General features: G+C 40.5%; 1 protein-coding gene across 1 annotated transcript; it reads left to right on the forward strand.

The window, feature by feature from the left end:
- Nucleotides 1-5125: 5125 nt before the first annotated feature.
- LOC147292891 (uncharacterized) lies at nt 5126-8833 on the forward strand. The gene is made up of 6 exons (XM_086230963.1): nt 5126-5509; nt 6273-6667; nt 6779-6869; nt 7598-7790; nt 7992-8360; nt 8607-8833. Exons 1-6 carry the CDS (start codon nt 5126-5128, stop codon nt 8831-8833), a joined length of 1659 nt encoding a protein of 552 aa, XP_086087089.1.
- The last annotated feature ends 7739 nt before the right edge of the window (nt 8834-16572 follow it).

Consider the following 16572-nt stretch of genomic DNA (forward strand, 5'->3'; position numbering starts at 1 on the left):
CGTGCCCAAAAGAAAATAGAAGAGAAAGAAAAAAAGAGAAAAAGAAAGTGAAAAGGGTAGGCATGTGTATCACAAGTGTGCAAATTCAAGAATGCAAGCCTTGTTGCCAAAGTGTATAAGAATGAAATGACAACGTAAAACCTGATTCTCTATGGTTCCCTTAAGTCTTTGTGTTTTCCATACCTTTCTTGTTAAAACCCTTCACCGTTAGCCCCATTACAACCCATATGTAAAAGTCCTATATGATCTTAGGTGAAGTGTAGTCTTAATGTGGAGATTAGATGGGATGGAAGCATATTGTATTTTGATTTGATTTCGGGTATTTGGTATCTTTCATGAGATCATTTTTCTTTCACTTGTGCTTTCGTTCTTACATATATGTGAGTAATTTGAATTTGTATGCATAAACTCGCTCACATATGCTTTTTGAGTGAATCACTATTTAACCAATATCTCAGTGCTTTATTTTGTGAGTGACTATCTTTGTGAGAATTGAAGTGACACTAGTTGCTTGTGATTACTCAAGTTGCTTGAAAGTTCAGATTGAAAACTATGTTGATATTGTCTTACGCACATGATGCTTTAATCTTGTTGATTGTGAGTTAGTGTTGGCATCTGGTAATCTCTGGAACTAGTGTGTAATCTATTTGATTGAGTTATGAATGATCAAGCATACCTGAGATTTTTGGTGGACGGTTAGGTTGTTTTTGGAGTCTTAGTGTAGTTTTGTTTTGTTTTGCTAGGGACTAGCAAATGTTAAGTTTGGGGGAATTTGTTGGGTCCTTAAATGTTTGCATTTTAGGCCCTCTATCTTCATGTATTTAGTACTTAGTCCCTATATTTTATGTTATTTATTTGTGTTTTTCTCTTTTGTAGGTGGAAAGCCCATAGGAATTAAATGGATGCAAATCAGCCCATTTTGAGCTTAAATGAATATTTGCTGTTTAAAGGGAAGCCCAAGATCAAGAGAGGGTCCAAGAGCATGAAGAAATGGAAGCCCAGCCCAAACCACATAGGAAGTGGCGTGTGTGCTAAGAGAGAAGGGCTGGTCGCACCTTGCAAGGCTCTCCTTTCCTAATTGGGCTCTAAAAAATCAGATTTGATATTACCCTAGTTATTTCATTCTAATTCCTGATTTATTGGAGGCTCATTAAGGGGAGGAGATCAGCTACATGGAAGCCCATAAGGACCAGCTACACCTTGCGCAAGAGAGGGAAGCTCTAGGGCCTTGCGCGCACAACTTAAGCCCAAACCCTAGCAGCCGCATTTTCCTAGCCTTGGAAACCCTAGCTGCCGCACACCCTTATAAATGCATCTCTTTCTCTCATTTTGGAGGTACACACACTTGGAAAAAAATCAGAAAATAGAGAGAGAGGCTGCTGGAGGCGTGAGCTCTCCTTTGGGGTGTTTTCTCTTCTTCTTTTCTTGTCTTGTAATTGTTAGATGAAAAACATGATTTCGTGGCTGTTCTTGTTTTCTAGCATGAACTAATCACGTTTTCTAGGGCCTAGGATTCAGCCCTAGGCCGAATATTCAATGGATTGGTGATGTAGTTGATGTTTATTTAATTCCATGGATATGATGATTTTGATTTCACTTTTATCATTGTTCTCTATGTGTTTGTAATCCTTGATTGATCACCTAGGGTTATTGCATCTAGAATTTAATCAGTTTAGGGTGAGGACAACCAATCAGCCCCTAATACAAGTGATAAACAACTTAGGATTTAGTAATTGGCTGAATTCTAATTGTGTGAAATCAATACTAATGCACCTAAGGTAGACGCCATGCCTTAGGGTTTTATTTGCATTCATAATCCCATTTGTGTGTTAATGGACCTTGCTGCGTTCTTAGGTAGATGCCATGCCTAGGTTGCATTTAGGGTACCAAACTAGGGTAGACGCCATGCACTAGTTTGTACATTTGGGGAATCATGCATTTCATGCTATGCCATTGGTGAATATGCGAATGCATTCATCGATAGGAATTAAAGGTTTCAGAAATTGCACCATGACATTGGATATGAGGTCTAGTGGTAAAGTCCTAGAGTCCTAGTATCATCTATCAATCTATTTTCACAAGATAACTTGCTGTTTCATACTCTCTGCTAGTCGCGCATCTTAGTTTTTGTTTAGGTTTAATTTGCTGTTTTCAAGTCATACAAACTCCCTCCCATTCGTGTGTGTGAGTGCATTTCATTTCAAGTGAGCAGCTGCCCTAGGCGTGACAACTTGGGCAGCCACTCGTGTCTTGTTTTCTTGTTTCTCTTTAGCACTCGGATTATCATTTAAAGATCAACAATAGTCCTCGTGGGATCGACCTTGCTTGCTATCTATATTATATATAGATTCGTGCACTGCGAGTATTAAATTTAAAACGAACACCTAGTTGCAGTAGGAAATGTTGGTCAAAGTCAACTCTACAAAGTCAAGGTTCCAGAAGCTTCTAGAAGGTGGTGGACATCCATGGAAATGAATAAAGGGAAGAAATGAATTTGAATTCAATTGGAAATGAGGGACAAAATGGGAAGTCAAAAGTCAATGGTCAAGGGTCAAAGATGGAAGTCAACAAGTCAAATGGGCCATGGGCCTAAGGGATGCCGAACTCAAGATGGGCCATGCATACCATGCAAACCCTAGCAGCCCAAGAAGCCCTATGCACAAGCCCAAGGTGCAAGCCCAAGGTGGAAGCCCATGAAGTGAAACCCTAGTCCATCTTGTACAAGCCACTTCAGCCCAACACATGTGAGCCCAATGCACTATCAAAGCCCAAGACCAGTAGCCCATGCACAAGGAGGGAAGCCCTAGCTGACTTGCATGCATCACTTAAGCCCAAAAGTCCATGCCTTTGCCTCAAGCCCACAAGCTAGAAACCCTAGCTGTTGCCGCAAGCCACAAGGAGAGGAAACCCTAGTTGTGCCGCAAGTCCTATCCTTGCCTCTCAAGGATTTGACCTCTATATATATCCCATCAATTTAGAACCCTAGGGGCCGAATTTTCTTGCCTCCTAGTTTTATTTTCAGTTTTTAGGTTTTTATATTTCAGAACGTTAGAGTGAGAGAGGGAGCCGAATTGTGTGAGTTAGAGAGAGAGGGTGGCGTGACAAGTGAGAGAGAGAAGGAACCAGCCCTTGCCGCAAGCCCTAGCTCACCTTGCCGTGAGTTCCTCCTGCTTGCGAGGTGCCTCCTTCTTCCTCTCTCCTTGCCGCAGCCCCCTGTGTTTGATTCCTTGATTTTGTTTTCTTTTTCCTTCTAGAATTCTAATTTCATGTTGGATTATGCTTCTGAATTTAATTAGTTTATAATTTTGATTTTATTTAATGCATGGTTCTGATTTTAGTTAGTTTATGCGTTTTAATTTAGTTAGTTTGCGTTTCTAATTTCATTGTTAAGCATGAATTGGGACTTTATTTATTGTTTCATGTAGTTGTTTTCATTTGTTTAATTTAATTATGTAGTTATTTATTCTATCTTGCATGTTAGTTGTAGGTTGATTAATGGATTTGTATGTTCTAACAAATCGTTTATCCGTCTCTTGGTTTGTTAGTTTGATGTTTGCATGTATTAAATTTCCACTATCTATCTGAACCCGTCACTAGTTGTTTGCATCCTTTGACTGGCCACCTTAGGGTAATTGCATCTAGTTTAATTGTTAGGTTTAGCTGTGAAATAGTCAAAGACACTAAACCAGAAGTAACAAGGGAATAAAGGATTATTCTTGGTAGTGGGGTTGGGCGACCTCTATAAGGAAATAGTCAAAGCTTATATGTTGTGCACGTTTGACGTTCTCATAAAACTTAATGACTCCTACAAGGGTAACAGCTACCTTAGCTTGAACTAGGGAACATGTAGGTTAACTGGCTAAGGAAGGCCCAAGAAGCTCTTAATTTATGCATTAGGAGAACAATTGCGAGAAAGTAACTAGCCAAACTTTTTTAGCAGTCAAACTTTAATATGTTGTGTTCAAATTAACTGTCATTAGCCTTGGATGGTTATTGCATGCTTATCTGATTTGAAACTGAAAACTTAACATTGCAAGATAAAATAAAGGGTGTGTGCGTGTGGTGAAGTGTGCGTGCGTTTTCATCTCTTCAAACCCCCCCCCCCATCTAGTTATTCTAGTGATTATTTGAATTGATTTGTTGTTTATTAACCATTCCCTGTGGGATCGACCTCGTGCTTGTACGCTTTGCTACTGATGCGATTCGTGCACTTGCGAGTATACTTGGAATGAAATAGATGTTTATTTTGTTCTAAGAAAACATTCAACAAAGGCCAAAAGGTGTTGAGTGCGTACAAGGGCAGGCCGAGACTCAATTGGACACCATTAAGGATGAGGTCAATTGTTGTGTCGCCGAGAGGGAGTGAATCTGAAGAAGCATACGAAGAAGAGAAATCAGAGGAGGAAGTCAAGGAGACCTTGCAGCCGAATGCCCCTCAAATGAGAATACCTTTGAGTGATTATTCATCTCCAACGCTTCTAGCTCAACCAACGTGCATTGCTTACTCTCAAGTGGAAGCTGATTTTGAACTTTCAAGTGGGACAATCAAACTTCTTCCATCATTTCATGGTTTAGAAGGAGAAGATCCCTACGTGCATATTAAGAAATTTCATGCAATATACGAGATTGGCAAGCTGAGGGGGTTGAGTGATGATCAAAGGAAGTTAAGGTTATTTCCATTCTCTCTTAAAGATAAAAAGCTAAACATTGGTTGTTTTCCTTGCAGGTTGCTTCTATTAAAACATGGGAAGAACTGACATCCAAGTTTCTGTTGAGGTTCTATCCAGTTAGTAAGACTACCATTGTGAGGAAGCAAATCTTGGGGTTTACACAATCAGAGGATGAAGTGTTTCATGAGAGTTGGGAAAGGTACTAAGAGCTTCTGACTTCGTGTCCACACCATAATTTTGCCCCATGGATGCAGATTGAGTATTTTTATGAGGGTTTATTGGATCAAGATCGTAATATGGTGGATATGACATGTGGAGGAGCACTGAAAAAGAAGACTTTTTGGGAAGCATGGATACTCTTTGATACATTAGCGTTGAATTCGCAACAATGGAATAGGCGGAAAAGAGTGGAAAAGAAATCAGCTATGGAAGCTGAGATGTCTGAGCTTAAGCAGATGATGCAGGTTCTGATGGCAAACCAAGAAGCTAGGTCATCACAAGGAGAGCCATGTTTTGAGGTTGAAAAAGTTCAAGTTAGACCGAGTGTACAGTCCCCTGTTGAGCAACGAAGTACTTATTTGGAGGACATAATTGCCGCATTAGCTCAGAGTACAACTTCGATGTCTAATGATACCAAGTCATTCATGAATAAGACTGAAGAGCAGTTGAATGTTACAACTAAGGCTTTTTCGAATTTGGAAGCCCAATTGAAACAAGTGACTCTAACCTTGGACAAAGTGGTAAAGGGTGCACCAATTCAAGATAAGGCCGAAGCAATCACTACTTTGAGAAGTGGGAAAGTTATTGAAGATGAAATTGAGATTTCAGAGCCTGAACAAGTGGAAAAGTACAAGAGGGATAAAGTTAAGGTTAAGGATGAGGAAGAAGAGGAAAGGAAGAAACAAGAGAAGCTCAATGCTAAGCAAGCTAACAAGAAGGCCGTGACTACTTCCTCTATCCCAAGAGCTCCATTGCCTTTCCCTCAACGTCAAAGGAAGCAGAATAAGGATGAGCAAGCCAAGGAAATTTTGGAGATGTTTAAGAAAGTGGAAATCAACATTCCTTTGCTTAATGCTATTCAGCAGATTCCTAAGTATGCCAAGTTCTTAAAGGAATTGTGCACACACAAGAGGAGATTCAAAGACCATGAGCAGGTGTGTTTAAATGAAGAAGTGAGTGCTGTTTTGTAAAGAAAGCTGCTGCCTAAGTTGAAAGACCCTGGCAATTTCACGATTCCATGTTTGGTTGGGAATCATAAATTTGGGAGCAAGTATCAATTTGATGCCGTATTCAGTTTTTGTACAGTTGGGTATAGGAGAGCTTAAGCCTACTAGTGTTACTCTTCAATTGGCAGATCGTTCAGTAAAGGTTCCGAAAGGTGTGGTTGAAGATGTGCTGGTTCGGGTTGCAGATTTGATCATGCCTGTGGATTTTATCATTCTTGAAATGGAGGATACCCCAATTAGAGGAAATGAGCTACCGATCATATTGGGAAGACCGTTCATGGCCACGGCGAACACCAAGATTGATGTGAGTAATGGGAAGTTGACAATGTCTGTACTTGGTGAAATAGTTGAGTTTGATGTTTTTGGTGCGATGAAGTATCCAAAGGAAGAGGATGATTGCTTGAGGATTGATAGTTTGGACCCATTGGTTGAGGAAGTGTGTGAAACTAGCCTTGCAGAGGATACATTGGAGGTTGCTTTGGGAACACTAGAGTCCAGTAAATTAGAGGAAAAAGTGGAAAAAGCTCCTACACTTTTGGAAGGCACTCGACCTCTCAAAAATAAGTGGTTCAACCAGTTTGAAATGTTAGTATCCACTAATCATAAGACGCTTCCTTCTAGTGAGCAAGCACCTAAGTTGGAGCTGAAACCGTTACCTGAGCACTTAAAATATGCATTTTTGGGAGAAAATGAGACCTTGCCTGTAATTATTGCAGCTAATCTTAGTACAAGTGAGGAAGAAAGACTCTTGGGGATTCTGAAGGAAAATCGGTTAGCATTAGGATGGACCATAGCCGATATCAAGGGGATCTCACCCACAGTGTGTATGCATATAATTTTACTTGAGGAAGAATCTAAGCCTACTCGTGATGCTCAAAGAAGACTGAATACAACTCTGAAGGAAGTTGTGCGTAATGAGGTAATCAAATTGTTGGATGTTTGTATTATTTATCCTATTAGTGATTCGAAGTGGGTTAGTCCTGTTCAAGTGGTGCCAAAGAAAAGTGGTATTACTGTGGTGAAGAATGAGCATAATGAGTTGGTTCCCCAAAGGACACAAACCAGTTGGCGCGTTTGTATTGACTATCAGAAGCTGAATACCGTGACAAGAAAAGATCATTTTCCTTTGCCATTCATTGACCAAATGTTGGAAAGGTTGGCTGGCCATAGTCACTATTGGTTTTTGGATGGCTATAGTGGGTACAATCAGATTGTCATTGCGCCCGAGGATCAAGAGAAGACCACGTTCACATGTCCATTTGGTACATTTACTTATAGGAAGATGCCATTCGGATTGTGCAATGCGCCCGCAACATTCCAGAGATGCATGATGTCTATTTTCTTCGACATGGTGGAACGAATCATTGAGGTATTTATGGATGATTTTTCTGTTTTGGTTCGTCTTTTGATACATGTCTGGATAATCTGTCTCTAGTTCTGAAAAGATGTCAAGAAGCCAATCTAGTGCTTAATTGAGAAAAATGTCATTTTATGGTCTAACAAGGGATAGTATTGGGTCATGTGATTTCAAAGGAGGGCATACAAGTTGATAAGGCCAAGATCGATGTGATACAAAGATTGCCCCCTCCATCGAGCGTTAAAGAAGTAAGGAGTTTTCTGGGCCATGCTGGGTTCTATAGGAGGTTCATTAAGGACTTTTCTAAGATTTCTAGGCCTTTCTGCACCTTATTGCAAAAAGAGGTGAATTTCGAGTTTAATGAGGATTGCTTGGTTGCATTTAACAAGTTGAAGAAGCTACTCACCTCAGCTCCGATCATTATGCCACCTGATTGGAACTTGCCGTTTGAGCTCATGTGTGATGCAAGTGATTTTGCTGTTGGAGCTGTTTTGGGTCAGAGAATCGAGAAGTTGCCACATGTCATTTATTATGCAAGTAGGACTCTGAATGATGCGCAATTGAATTATTCTACTATCGAGAAGGAGTTCCTTGCTGTGATCTTTGCCTTGGAGAAATTTAGAAGTTATTTGATTGGGTCTAAGATCACCATCTACACAGATCATGCCGCTCTCAAGTATTTGCTGAATAAGAAAGATGCAAAGCCGAGGTTGATTAGATGGACTCTGTTGCTACAGGAATTTGATATTGAGATCAAAGACAAGAAAGGTTGTGAAAATGTGGTAGCAGACCATTTGAGCAGACTTGTTAATGAGGAACAATCTGAAGAGGACACACTACCGTTACGGGAGTCATTCCCGGACGAGCAGCTTTTTGCCATCTTAACTATTCCATGGTATGCTAACATAGCGAATTATTTAGCAAGTGGAGTGTTACCCAATGATCTGACACATTACCAAAGGAAGAAGTTCTTGCATGATGTCAGACAATATATGTGGGATGATCCTTATTTGTTCAAATATGGATCCGATCAGTTGATAAGACGATGTGTACCGGAAATGGAGCAGAGGAATGTCATTGAGATGTGCCATTCTAAAGAGTATAGAGGCCATGGAGGAGGAACTAAGACTGCTTACAAGATTCTTCAAGCAGGTTTCTTTTGGCCCACTATTTTTCATGACTGTCATCAGTTATACCTCACATGCGATAGATGTCAGAAGATGGGAAATATTTCTGCTCGTGATCAGATGCCGCTGAACGTTATGTTGGAAGTTGAGATCTTTGATGTTTGGGGTATATATTTCATGGGGCCATTTCCATCTTCTTTTGGATACGAGTATATTCTGGTAGGAGTTGATTATGTATCTAAGTGGGTGGAAGCTGTCGCTTGTAGGACTAATGATGCTCGAGTGGTCTTGAATTTCCTTAAGACCAATATCTTTTCACGATTTGGTACCCCGAGAACGATCATTAGTGATGGGGGATCGCATTTTTGCAATAAGCTGTTTGAGGCCGTGATGAAGAAATATGGAATAAGGCATAAAGTAGCTACTCCCTATCATCCGCAGACGAGTGGGTAAGTGGAAATTTCAAATCGTGAGATTAAGTTCATTTTGGAGAGAACAGTGCTCGCCAATAGGAAGGATTGGTCTACCAAGCTTAATGATGCAGTATGGGCTTATCGCACCGCTTACAAGACACCCATTGGAATGTCTCCGTTTCGATTAATCTATGGGAAAACTTGTCATTTACCAGTTGAGCTTGAGCATAAGGCATATTGGGCGATTAAGAAGTTCAATTTTGATATTCATGACGCTGGTGAGAAAAGGAAGTTGCAACTTAGTGAGCTGGAGGAAATACGACATTTTGCATATGAGAATGCTAAGTTGTACAAGGAAAAGACCAAGAGGTACCATGATAAGAAGCTACGTCCGCAAGAATTCTTTGTTGGAGGGAAGGTGTTATTATATGACACAAGATTACGTCTCTTCCCAGGCAAGTTGCGATCGAGATGGACAGGACCTTATGAGGTGATTAGAGTAAACCCCTATGGCACAATTGAGCTCAAGAATTTGAAGAATGGGAGCATATTTAAGGTCAATGGTCATCGTGTGAAGCCTTTCCTTGAACCTGATTTTGAGCTGAACCAAGAAAAAATTGAATTATAGTACATGATGAGTGTGCATTTTGCATCACTTTATGATACTAATTCCTTAACCTAGAGTGTTAGAACTCGCTATTTTGTGTTTCTTGTCTTGTTTTTGTGTTTTCAGGTCAAATGAAGCAGAAATGAGAAAAAGAAGCAAATGGAGCCATTTTGAGACAATTCCTGGTCAAACCAGGAAAACGAGTGAAATTCTGGTCAAACCAGGAAAAGTGCAGAAATCCTAGTCAAATGAGGATTCCTAGTCACACTAGGAAACATCAAGTCCAGAACCATCATTGCGGAGCCAGAAATGTAAAATTCTGATTCGAACAGGAAATCCTGGTTGAACTAGGAAACCTAACCCAACTAGGGAAAGGAGTCCTAGTGACACTAGGAGACCCCAGGGGCAATATGGTCATTACGAGAAGTCGAAACGGATAAGGAATCTCTCATTTCCAAGAAATCCTAGTTGCACCAGGAAATGTTTTTCAAGGTTCCAGAAGCTTCCAGAAGGTGGTGGAAATCCATGGAAATGAATGGAGGGAAGAAATGAATTTGAATTCAAATGGAAATGAGGGGCAAAATGGGAAGTCAAAAGTGGAGGGCCCATGGGCCCTAGGGATGCCAAACCAAGTGGGCCATGCATGCACATGCATGGGCCCAAACCCTAGCAGCCCAAAAGCCACACGCAAGGAGGTAGATGGCAGCCATGCATGCGCATGCATGCCATGCAAACCCTAGCAAGACAAGGGGCCATGCGCAAGCCCAAGGTGACAAGCCCAAGATGGAAGCCCATGGAGTGAAACCCTAGCCCATCTTGTGCAAGCAGCTGAAGCCCAACATGGAAGCCCAAGACTACCAGCCCATGCGCCAAGGAGGGACCCTAGCTAGGCTAGGCGTGAGCCACTCAAGCCCAAAGGGACCAGCCCATGCCGCAAGCCCAAGGGTCAGCTAACCCTAGCTGATGCCGCAAGGAACTAGGAAAGGGAAACCTAGCAGCCGCATGTTTCCTCTTCCTTGCCTCTCAAGGAAGGCTTCTCCTATTTAAACCTCCTCATTCAGACTTTTAGAGACACCTTTTAATCATTATTTTTCCTCCTACTCCAGCCGAAACCTCTCTCCCTCTTTGTTTTATTTTTCTGTTCTAGGTTTTTAATTTCAGAATTTAGTCTTGTTCTAGGGAGAGCTAGCCGAAGGTAAAGAGAGAAAGAGAAGTGGCGTGGCTGCAAGGAGGGACACCCCTAAGTCGCAAGCCCTAGCTCACCATAGCCGTGAGCCAATTGCTTGTGTAAGGTGCCTTCCCTTCCTTGTCTTGCCGCAGCCTCTTCCCCTTGCTTCTTCTGATTTTTGTTCTAGTTTCTTCTTTTATTGTTGAATAATGGTTTCTGAATTTATTTAATTTAAGTTTCTGAATTTAATTAGTTTATAGCTTTGGTTTTATTTAATGCATGTTTCAGATTCTAATTAGTTTATATTTGTCAATCTAGTTTAGTTGTGGTTCTGATTTTAATTAGTGCATGCATTTAATCTTGTGTACTTTATGTTTCTGATTTTATTTAATTGATGCACTTTAAATTAGTTGTTTAGTTTATGTTTCTAAGTTTGTTTAATTTGCGTTTCTGATTTCCGTTAACAATCATGAATTGGGACTTTATTTATTTGTTGCTGTTTTGTTTCTTTTATTTGTTTTATTTAAATATGTAGGTTAGTTATTCTATCTTGCATGTTAGTTGTAGGTCGATTAATGGATTCGTATGCTTTAACAAATCGTTTATCCGTCTCTTGGTCTGTTAGTTTGATGTTTGCACGTATTAAATTTCCACTATCTATTAAAACCCCCGTCACTAGTTGTTTGCATCCTTTGACTGGCCACCTTAGGGTAATTGCATCTAGTTTATCTGTTAGGTTTAGCTGTGAAATAGTCAAAGACACTAAACCACAAGTAACAAGGGAATAAGGGATTATTCTTGGTAGTGGGGTTGGGCGACCTCTATAAGGAAATAGTCAAAGCTTATATGTTGTGCATGTTTGACGTTCTCATAAAACTTAATGACTCCTGCATGGGTAACAGCTGCCCTAGCTTGAACTAGGGAACATGTAGGTTAACTAGCTAAGGAAGGCCCAAGAAGCTCTTAGTTTATGCATTAGGAGAACAATGGCGAGAAAGTAACTAGCCAAACCTTTTTAGCTGTCAAACTTTAATATGTTGTGTTCAAATTAACTGTCATTAGCCTTGGATGGTTATTGCATGCTTATCTGATTTGAAACTGAAAATTAACATTGCAAGATAGAATAAAGTGTGTGTGCGTGTGGTGATGTGTGTGTGTGTTTCCATCTTTCAAAACCCCCCATTTAGTTATTCGAGTGATTAATTGCATTGATTTGTTGTTTATTAACCATTCCCTGTGGGATCGACCTCGTGCTTGTACGCTTTGCTACTGATGCGATTCGTGCACTTGCGAGTAAACTTAGAATGAGATAATTGTTTATTTTATTCTAAGAAAACACATCAACAAGTTTTTGGCGCCGTTGCCGGGGAATGGTGTCTAATATCAATGAATTGGTGTAATTAGTCATTAGAATTAGGTTATATTAGTTAGATTTCAGTTTTTGTTAATTTTTAGTTTTTAATAAATGCCATGCCTTTATTTGCATTCTTTCTACTGATTTTGTGTTTTCTCTTGATTAGGTGTGTTTTATGAACCCTGAGCTTGTTGCTAGGTTGGAGAGGCTCAAGAACGAAGCTTTAGGTGCATCACAAGTCAGCCCGCAACCTAGTGCATCAGATTCGAGTAGTGAAGAGACTGAGAGTGTCGACATGGCTGAAGCAAATGAGATAGTGCCGCAGCCCCTGAGCCATTTTTCAGCACCTTCGCTGCCCACTCAACCATCATGCATTCGGTATGCCACCATAGCCACTGATTTCGAAATCAAGAGTGGTCAGATACACTTGTTGCCGAGCTACCATGGGCTGAATGGGGAGGATCCGATCCACTTTTTGAAGGAGTTTTCCGGGGTTTGTGAAGCCGCACAATTGAGGGGCCTGAACGCTGATCAGTACCGTTTGAGGATGTTCCCTTTTGCGCTTAAGGACAAGGCAAAGAGGTGGTTGTATTCGCTGCCCAGTGGTTCCATTTCGACATGGGATGATCTTTCGAGCAAGTTTTTGAACAAGTTCTATTCCATTTCCAAGACTAATTCGATTCGGAAGGAGATCCTTGGATTTGTGCAAAAGGCGGACAAACCATTCCATGAGACTTGGGACAGATTCAATGAGTTACTTACTAGCTGCCCACACCATAACTTATCTCCTTGGTATGTGATTTGCTGTTTTTATCAGGGATTGTTGGAAAGAGACCAAGCCAAGGTGGATTCGGCATGTGGTGGTGCATTTATGTCAAAAACGGAGGATGAGGCTACAGAATTGTTTGAGTCGCTTTCTTTGAGTTCTCAACAATGGGATTCCAATCGTGCAAGAGGAGGACCAAAGAGAGGGTTATATGAGGTGGCTGATGTGCCAAACACCATGGAGGGACAGATTATGGAAATCAAGACTATGGTGCAGAAGTTATCTTTGGCTCAAGAGAAGATGATGAGTGCGCAAGGACCAGGGGGTGACGTGGAACAAGTGAACCAAGTTGGGAGCTATCCTAGGGTGCCGTATGACCCATATTCCAACACTTACAACCCTGGATGGAAGAACAACCCGAATTTCAGGTGGAGCAACAACAATAGACAACAAGTTAGTGGGAGCACCAACAAGCCGTATGTGCACCCTAATGCCGAGAGGTCTAGTTTGGAGGACAAGATTGCTCAGATTGCTCAAAGCACCACTTCCCTTGCCCAAAGCACCAACGCCTTCATGAACCGTACCGAGCAGCAGATGCAAGCCAATTCGAAGGCTATTGCACACTTGGAGAGTCAAATGGGTCAGATTGCCACGACTTTGGGTCAGAGAGAGAAGGGGAAGTTGCCAAGTCAGCCCATCGTCAACCCAAAGAATGAAGAGCATGTAAATGCTATTTTGAGGACTACTCCAAGAAAAAGAGTTAGAATGGTCAAGACTAAGGTGGTGAAGGAAGTGATTGAGATCAGTGATAGTGAGGAAGAGGAGGACCCAGATATGACTGAAGAACATAAGGATACACGTGTGATTCCCCTCATTCCGGACATTGACATCACCAAATTTCCAGCAACCATGAGGGAATTGAAGTCTATTGAGAAGAAGGTTGAGAAGCAAGGGCATAGTCACAATGTTCCTAGGGAGATTCGTGGTTATCTCTTTGCATCTTTTCCAAGCAAGAAGAAGGATCCGGGCTCGTTGGTCATATCATGCAGCATAGGGGAGCATAAGATCACCAATGCCTTAATTGACAGTGGTGCAGCTATCAATGTCATGCCGCTGGTTGTGTTCGAGAGGCTTGGATTTAAGGAGGCTGATTTGCAACCATTTGATGCGGACATTCGCTTCGCCAACGCTTCAGCCCAACAAGCTTGTGGTATGCTTGTGGATGTTTTGGTTAAATGTCGTAAATTACTAATCCCCTCTGATTTCATAGTGCTAGATGTGCCGACAATTCCGGGCGACGTCTCTATTATTCTTGGGAGACCATTTTTGTGCACCTCTAACATGGAGTACAAAGCATTGGAGAGCGCCATGACAATTCGGCACTACACCAAGCAAGAGGTGTATTTGCTCACTTCCGAGATGCCAGAAAACGAGGAGATCACTTTTTATGGAGAGGAGAAGTCCGAGATGGAGAGCTTCCTCAGTTCGATCCTAGGGAATGCCGAGAGTAGCAATGGCAAGAGGAAGAGGGAAGGACGCAAGTAAAGGAGATGGCAATGTCAGGCTGAAGACAGAAAAACAAGCGCTTATTGGGAGGCAACCCAAGTTTTTGTTTCGAATAATGGAGGAGAAGTCGTTGAGGACCAAGGAGGCCGCGCCTACCTTTGGAGTGTCCACGCTTGCATATGCAAGTAAACAGTTTCTTTATTTCGCTTCATAAGACAATTTTTCATTTTGTTGTGTTTATTTGGTTTTGGATGTTTGCAATTTCCCGTTTCGCTTAATTTGATCATTCTTGCATTTATTTCATATACATTGAGGGCAATGTATCATTTAAGTGTGGGGGGAAGGGCAATTGTCATTTGTTAGGTGTTTTTAGGTTAGAACAAGTGTTTAGGGTGTTTTAAGTGTTTTTGAGTGTTTTTAGAAAAAAAAAAGAAAAAATTTTCGTTTTTAGTGTTTTTAGGTGTTTTTAGGTTAGGAAAAAACTTTTTCTTTTGTTTTTAAACTTAGGGTGTCAAAACCCACATCAAAATGCACGTTTTCATTAGATCTCATTCACCTTAGTGATGGATGTGATTCTTTTGAAGTGTGCGACATTGTTTTAAAAACAAAAAGTTTTTGAGTCGTTTTGGTTGTTTCAGGTCGTTTTGAGTCCCCAACTAATTGATTTGAGTGTGCACGATTGTTATGAGCATGTTTTAGTATTGTGTGTATATTTGATGTTCTTTTCATTCTAATAGTGTTCCATAGCATATCTTGCAATTCTATGTCATTTGGCCTTGTTGATATGAATTTAGGTTGTGATTAGCATTACTAATGATTATATGCATAATAGAGTAGACTTGCATGACCTAAGTGAGCTTTTGAGCCCTGTTCTTCAATTCTTGAGTGTTGCGCGCCACTCTGATTCTATCATTGTCATATAAGTCGTTGTTTCGATCTCATTGTCTTTCATTTGGTCATTTGCTTGGAATATGCATAATCTTGAATCAATGAGCTAGAACTCTCTTCTTGTGTACACAAAGCATGTGGTATATGCATAACTCTTGAGAAATGAATTTAGGCCCTGTTTGTGTACCCCATAGCCTGAAAGCCTACCCAATACATGTTTTATCCTTAGTTACCCATTTTGAGCCTTTTAAGCCGTTTTCTTGGTTACCCCATACCAAACCCTAAGTTTGGGGGTGTACACCCCCTTTTACCTGTTTTATCCTTTTTATGGTGTTGCAAGTTGTTTATATGTTGATTGAGGTGAAAAAGAAGTGAAAATGCATAGCTTGTACAAAAATGTGTTAGAAAAGTATGTATGCCGTACCCAAAGAAAAGAAAAAGAAAAGAAATGGGACGGTTTCAAAAAAAAAAAAAAAAAAAAAAAAAAAAAAAAAAGAGCAAAAAGAGTTCAAAGTAAGCTATGAAGTGCAAAGAAGCAAAGTGTACCTCAGAATGTTCTATTGATGCTTGCAATTCCATGAAATTAGCCCTTTGTGTTTCCTTTTCATTTCAATACCCTATCCTAGCCTAAGCCTTCATTATAACCCTATTAAAGTCCTAGCTGATCTCAAGAGTGTGTATTATACTTATGTGGAGTCTATTTAAGAAGGGAGCCTATGGCTATTGATTCTATTTCAAGCATTTGTATTCCTTTCATGAGATCAGTATTCTTTCTAAAATGTGCCTTTATTTCATGTACATATGTGAGCTAATTGTTTTTGTTACATAATTCCTCTCACATATACTTTTGAGTGCACATATCAACCCAATTCTTGAGTGTTATCATTGAGAGTATGCCATAGTGAGGATTGGAGTTGAATCTATTGTGTATGTATTGATTTAGTCTTGTTTGTCTAATACTTGGATTTGTGTCAAGGATGGCCTATATGACAATAGAGGAGCGAGGTATGTTATTTGAAATGTTATTAGAATTTGAAGAATACCATTTATATGCTTTGCTTTCTTATGTGATTAATGGTTGTGCGCATGAATTCAGTTGTTGGGATGTTAGAGTCAGTCTTGAGTCTTTTCTTTCCTTTATTTGCTCGAGGACTAGCAAAATCTAAGTTTGGGGGTGTGATGAGTGTGCATTTTGCATCACTTTATGATACTAATTCCTTAACCTAGAGTGTTAGAACTCGCTATTTTGTGTTTCTTGTCTTGTTTTTGTGTTTTCAGGTCAAATGAAGCAGAAATGAGAAAAAGAAGCAAATGGAGCCATTTTGAGACAATTCCTGGTCAAACCAGGAAAACGAGTGAAATTCTGGTCAAACCAGGAAAAGTGCAGAAATCCTAGTCAAATGAGGATTCCTAGTCACACTAGGAAACATCAAGTCCAGAACCATCATTGCGGAGCCAGAAATGTGAAATCCTGATTCGAACAGGAAATC

The sequence above is a fragment of the Dryas octopetala genome, chromosome 2, assembly GCF_963921425.1.
Source record: "Dryas octopetala chromosome 2, drDryOcto1.1, whole genome shotgun sequence".
Taxonomy (NCBI): domain Eukaryota; kingdom Viridiplantae; phylum Streptophyta; class Magnoliopsida; order Rosales; family Rosaceae; genus Dryas; species Dryas octopetala.

What these genes read in the sequence shown, in the direction of transcription:
- LOC147292891 (XM_086230963.1), top strand. Translation starts at nt 5,126, where the DNA reads ATGATGCAGGTTCTGATGGCAAACCAAGAAGCTAGGTCATCACAAGGA. An exon ending in CTATTAGTGATTCGAAGTGG is followed by an intron (nt 6,870 to 7,597) that starts GTTAGTCCTGTT and finishes TTGCAAAAAGAG; the next exon opens with GTGAATTTCGAGTTTAATGA. An exon ending in CCATTCTAAAGAGTATAGAG is followed by an intron (nt 8,361 to 8,606) that starts GCCATGGAGGAG and finishes TTCTGGTAGGAG; the next exon opens with TTGATTATGTATCTAAGTGG.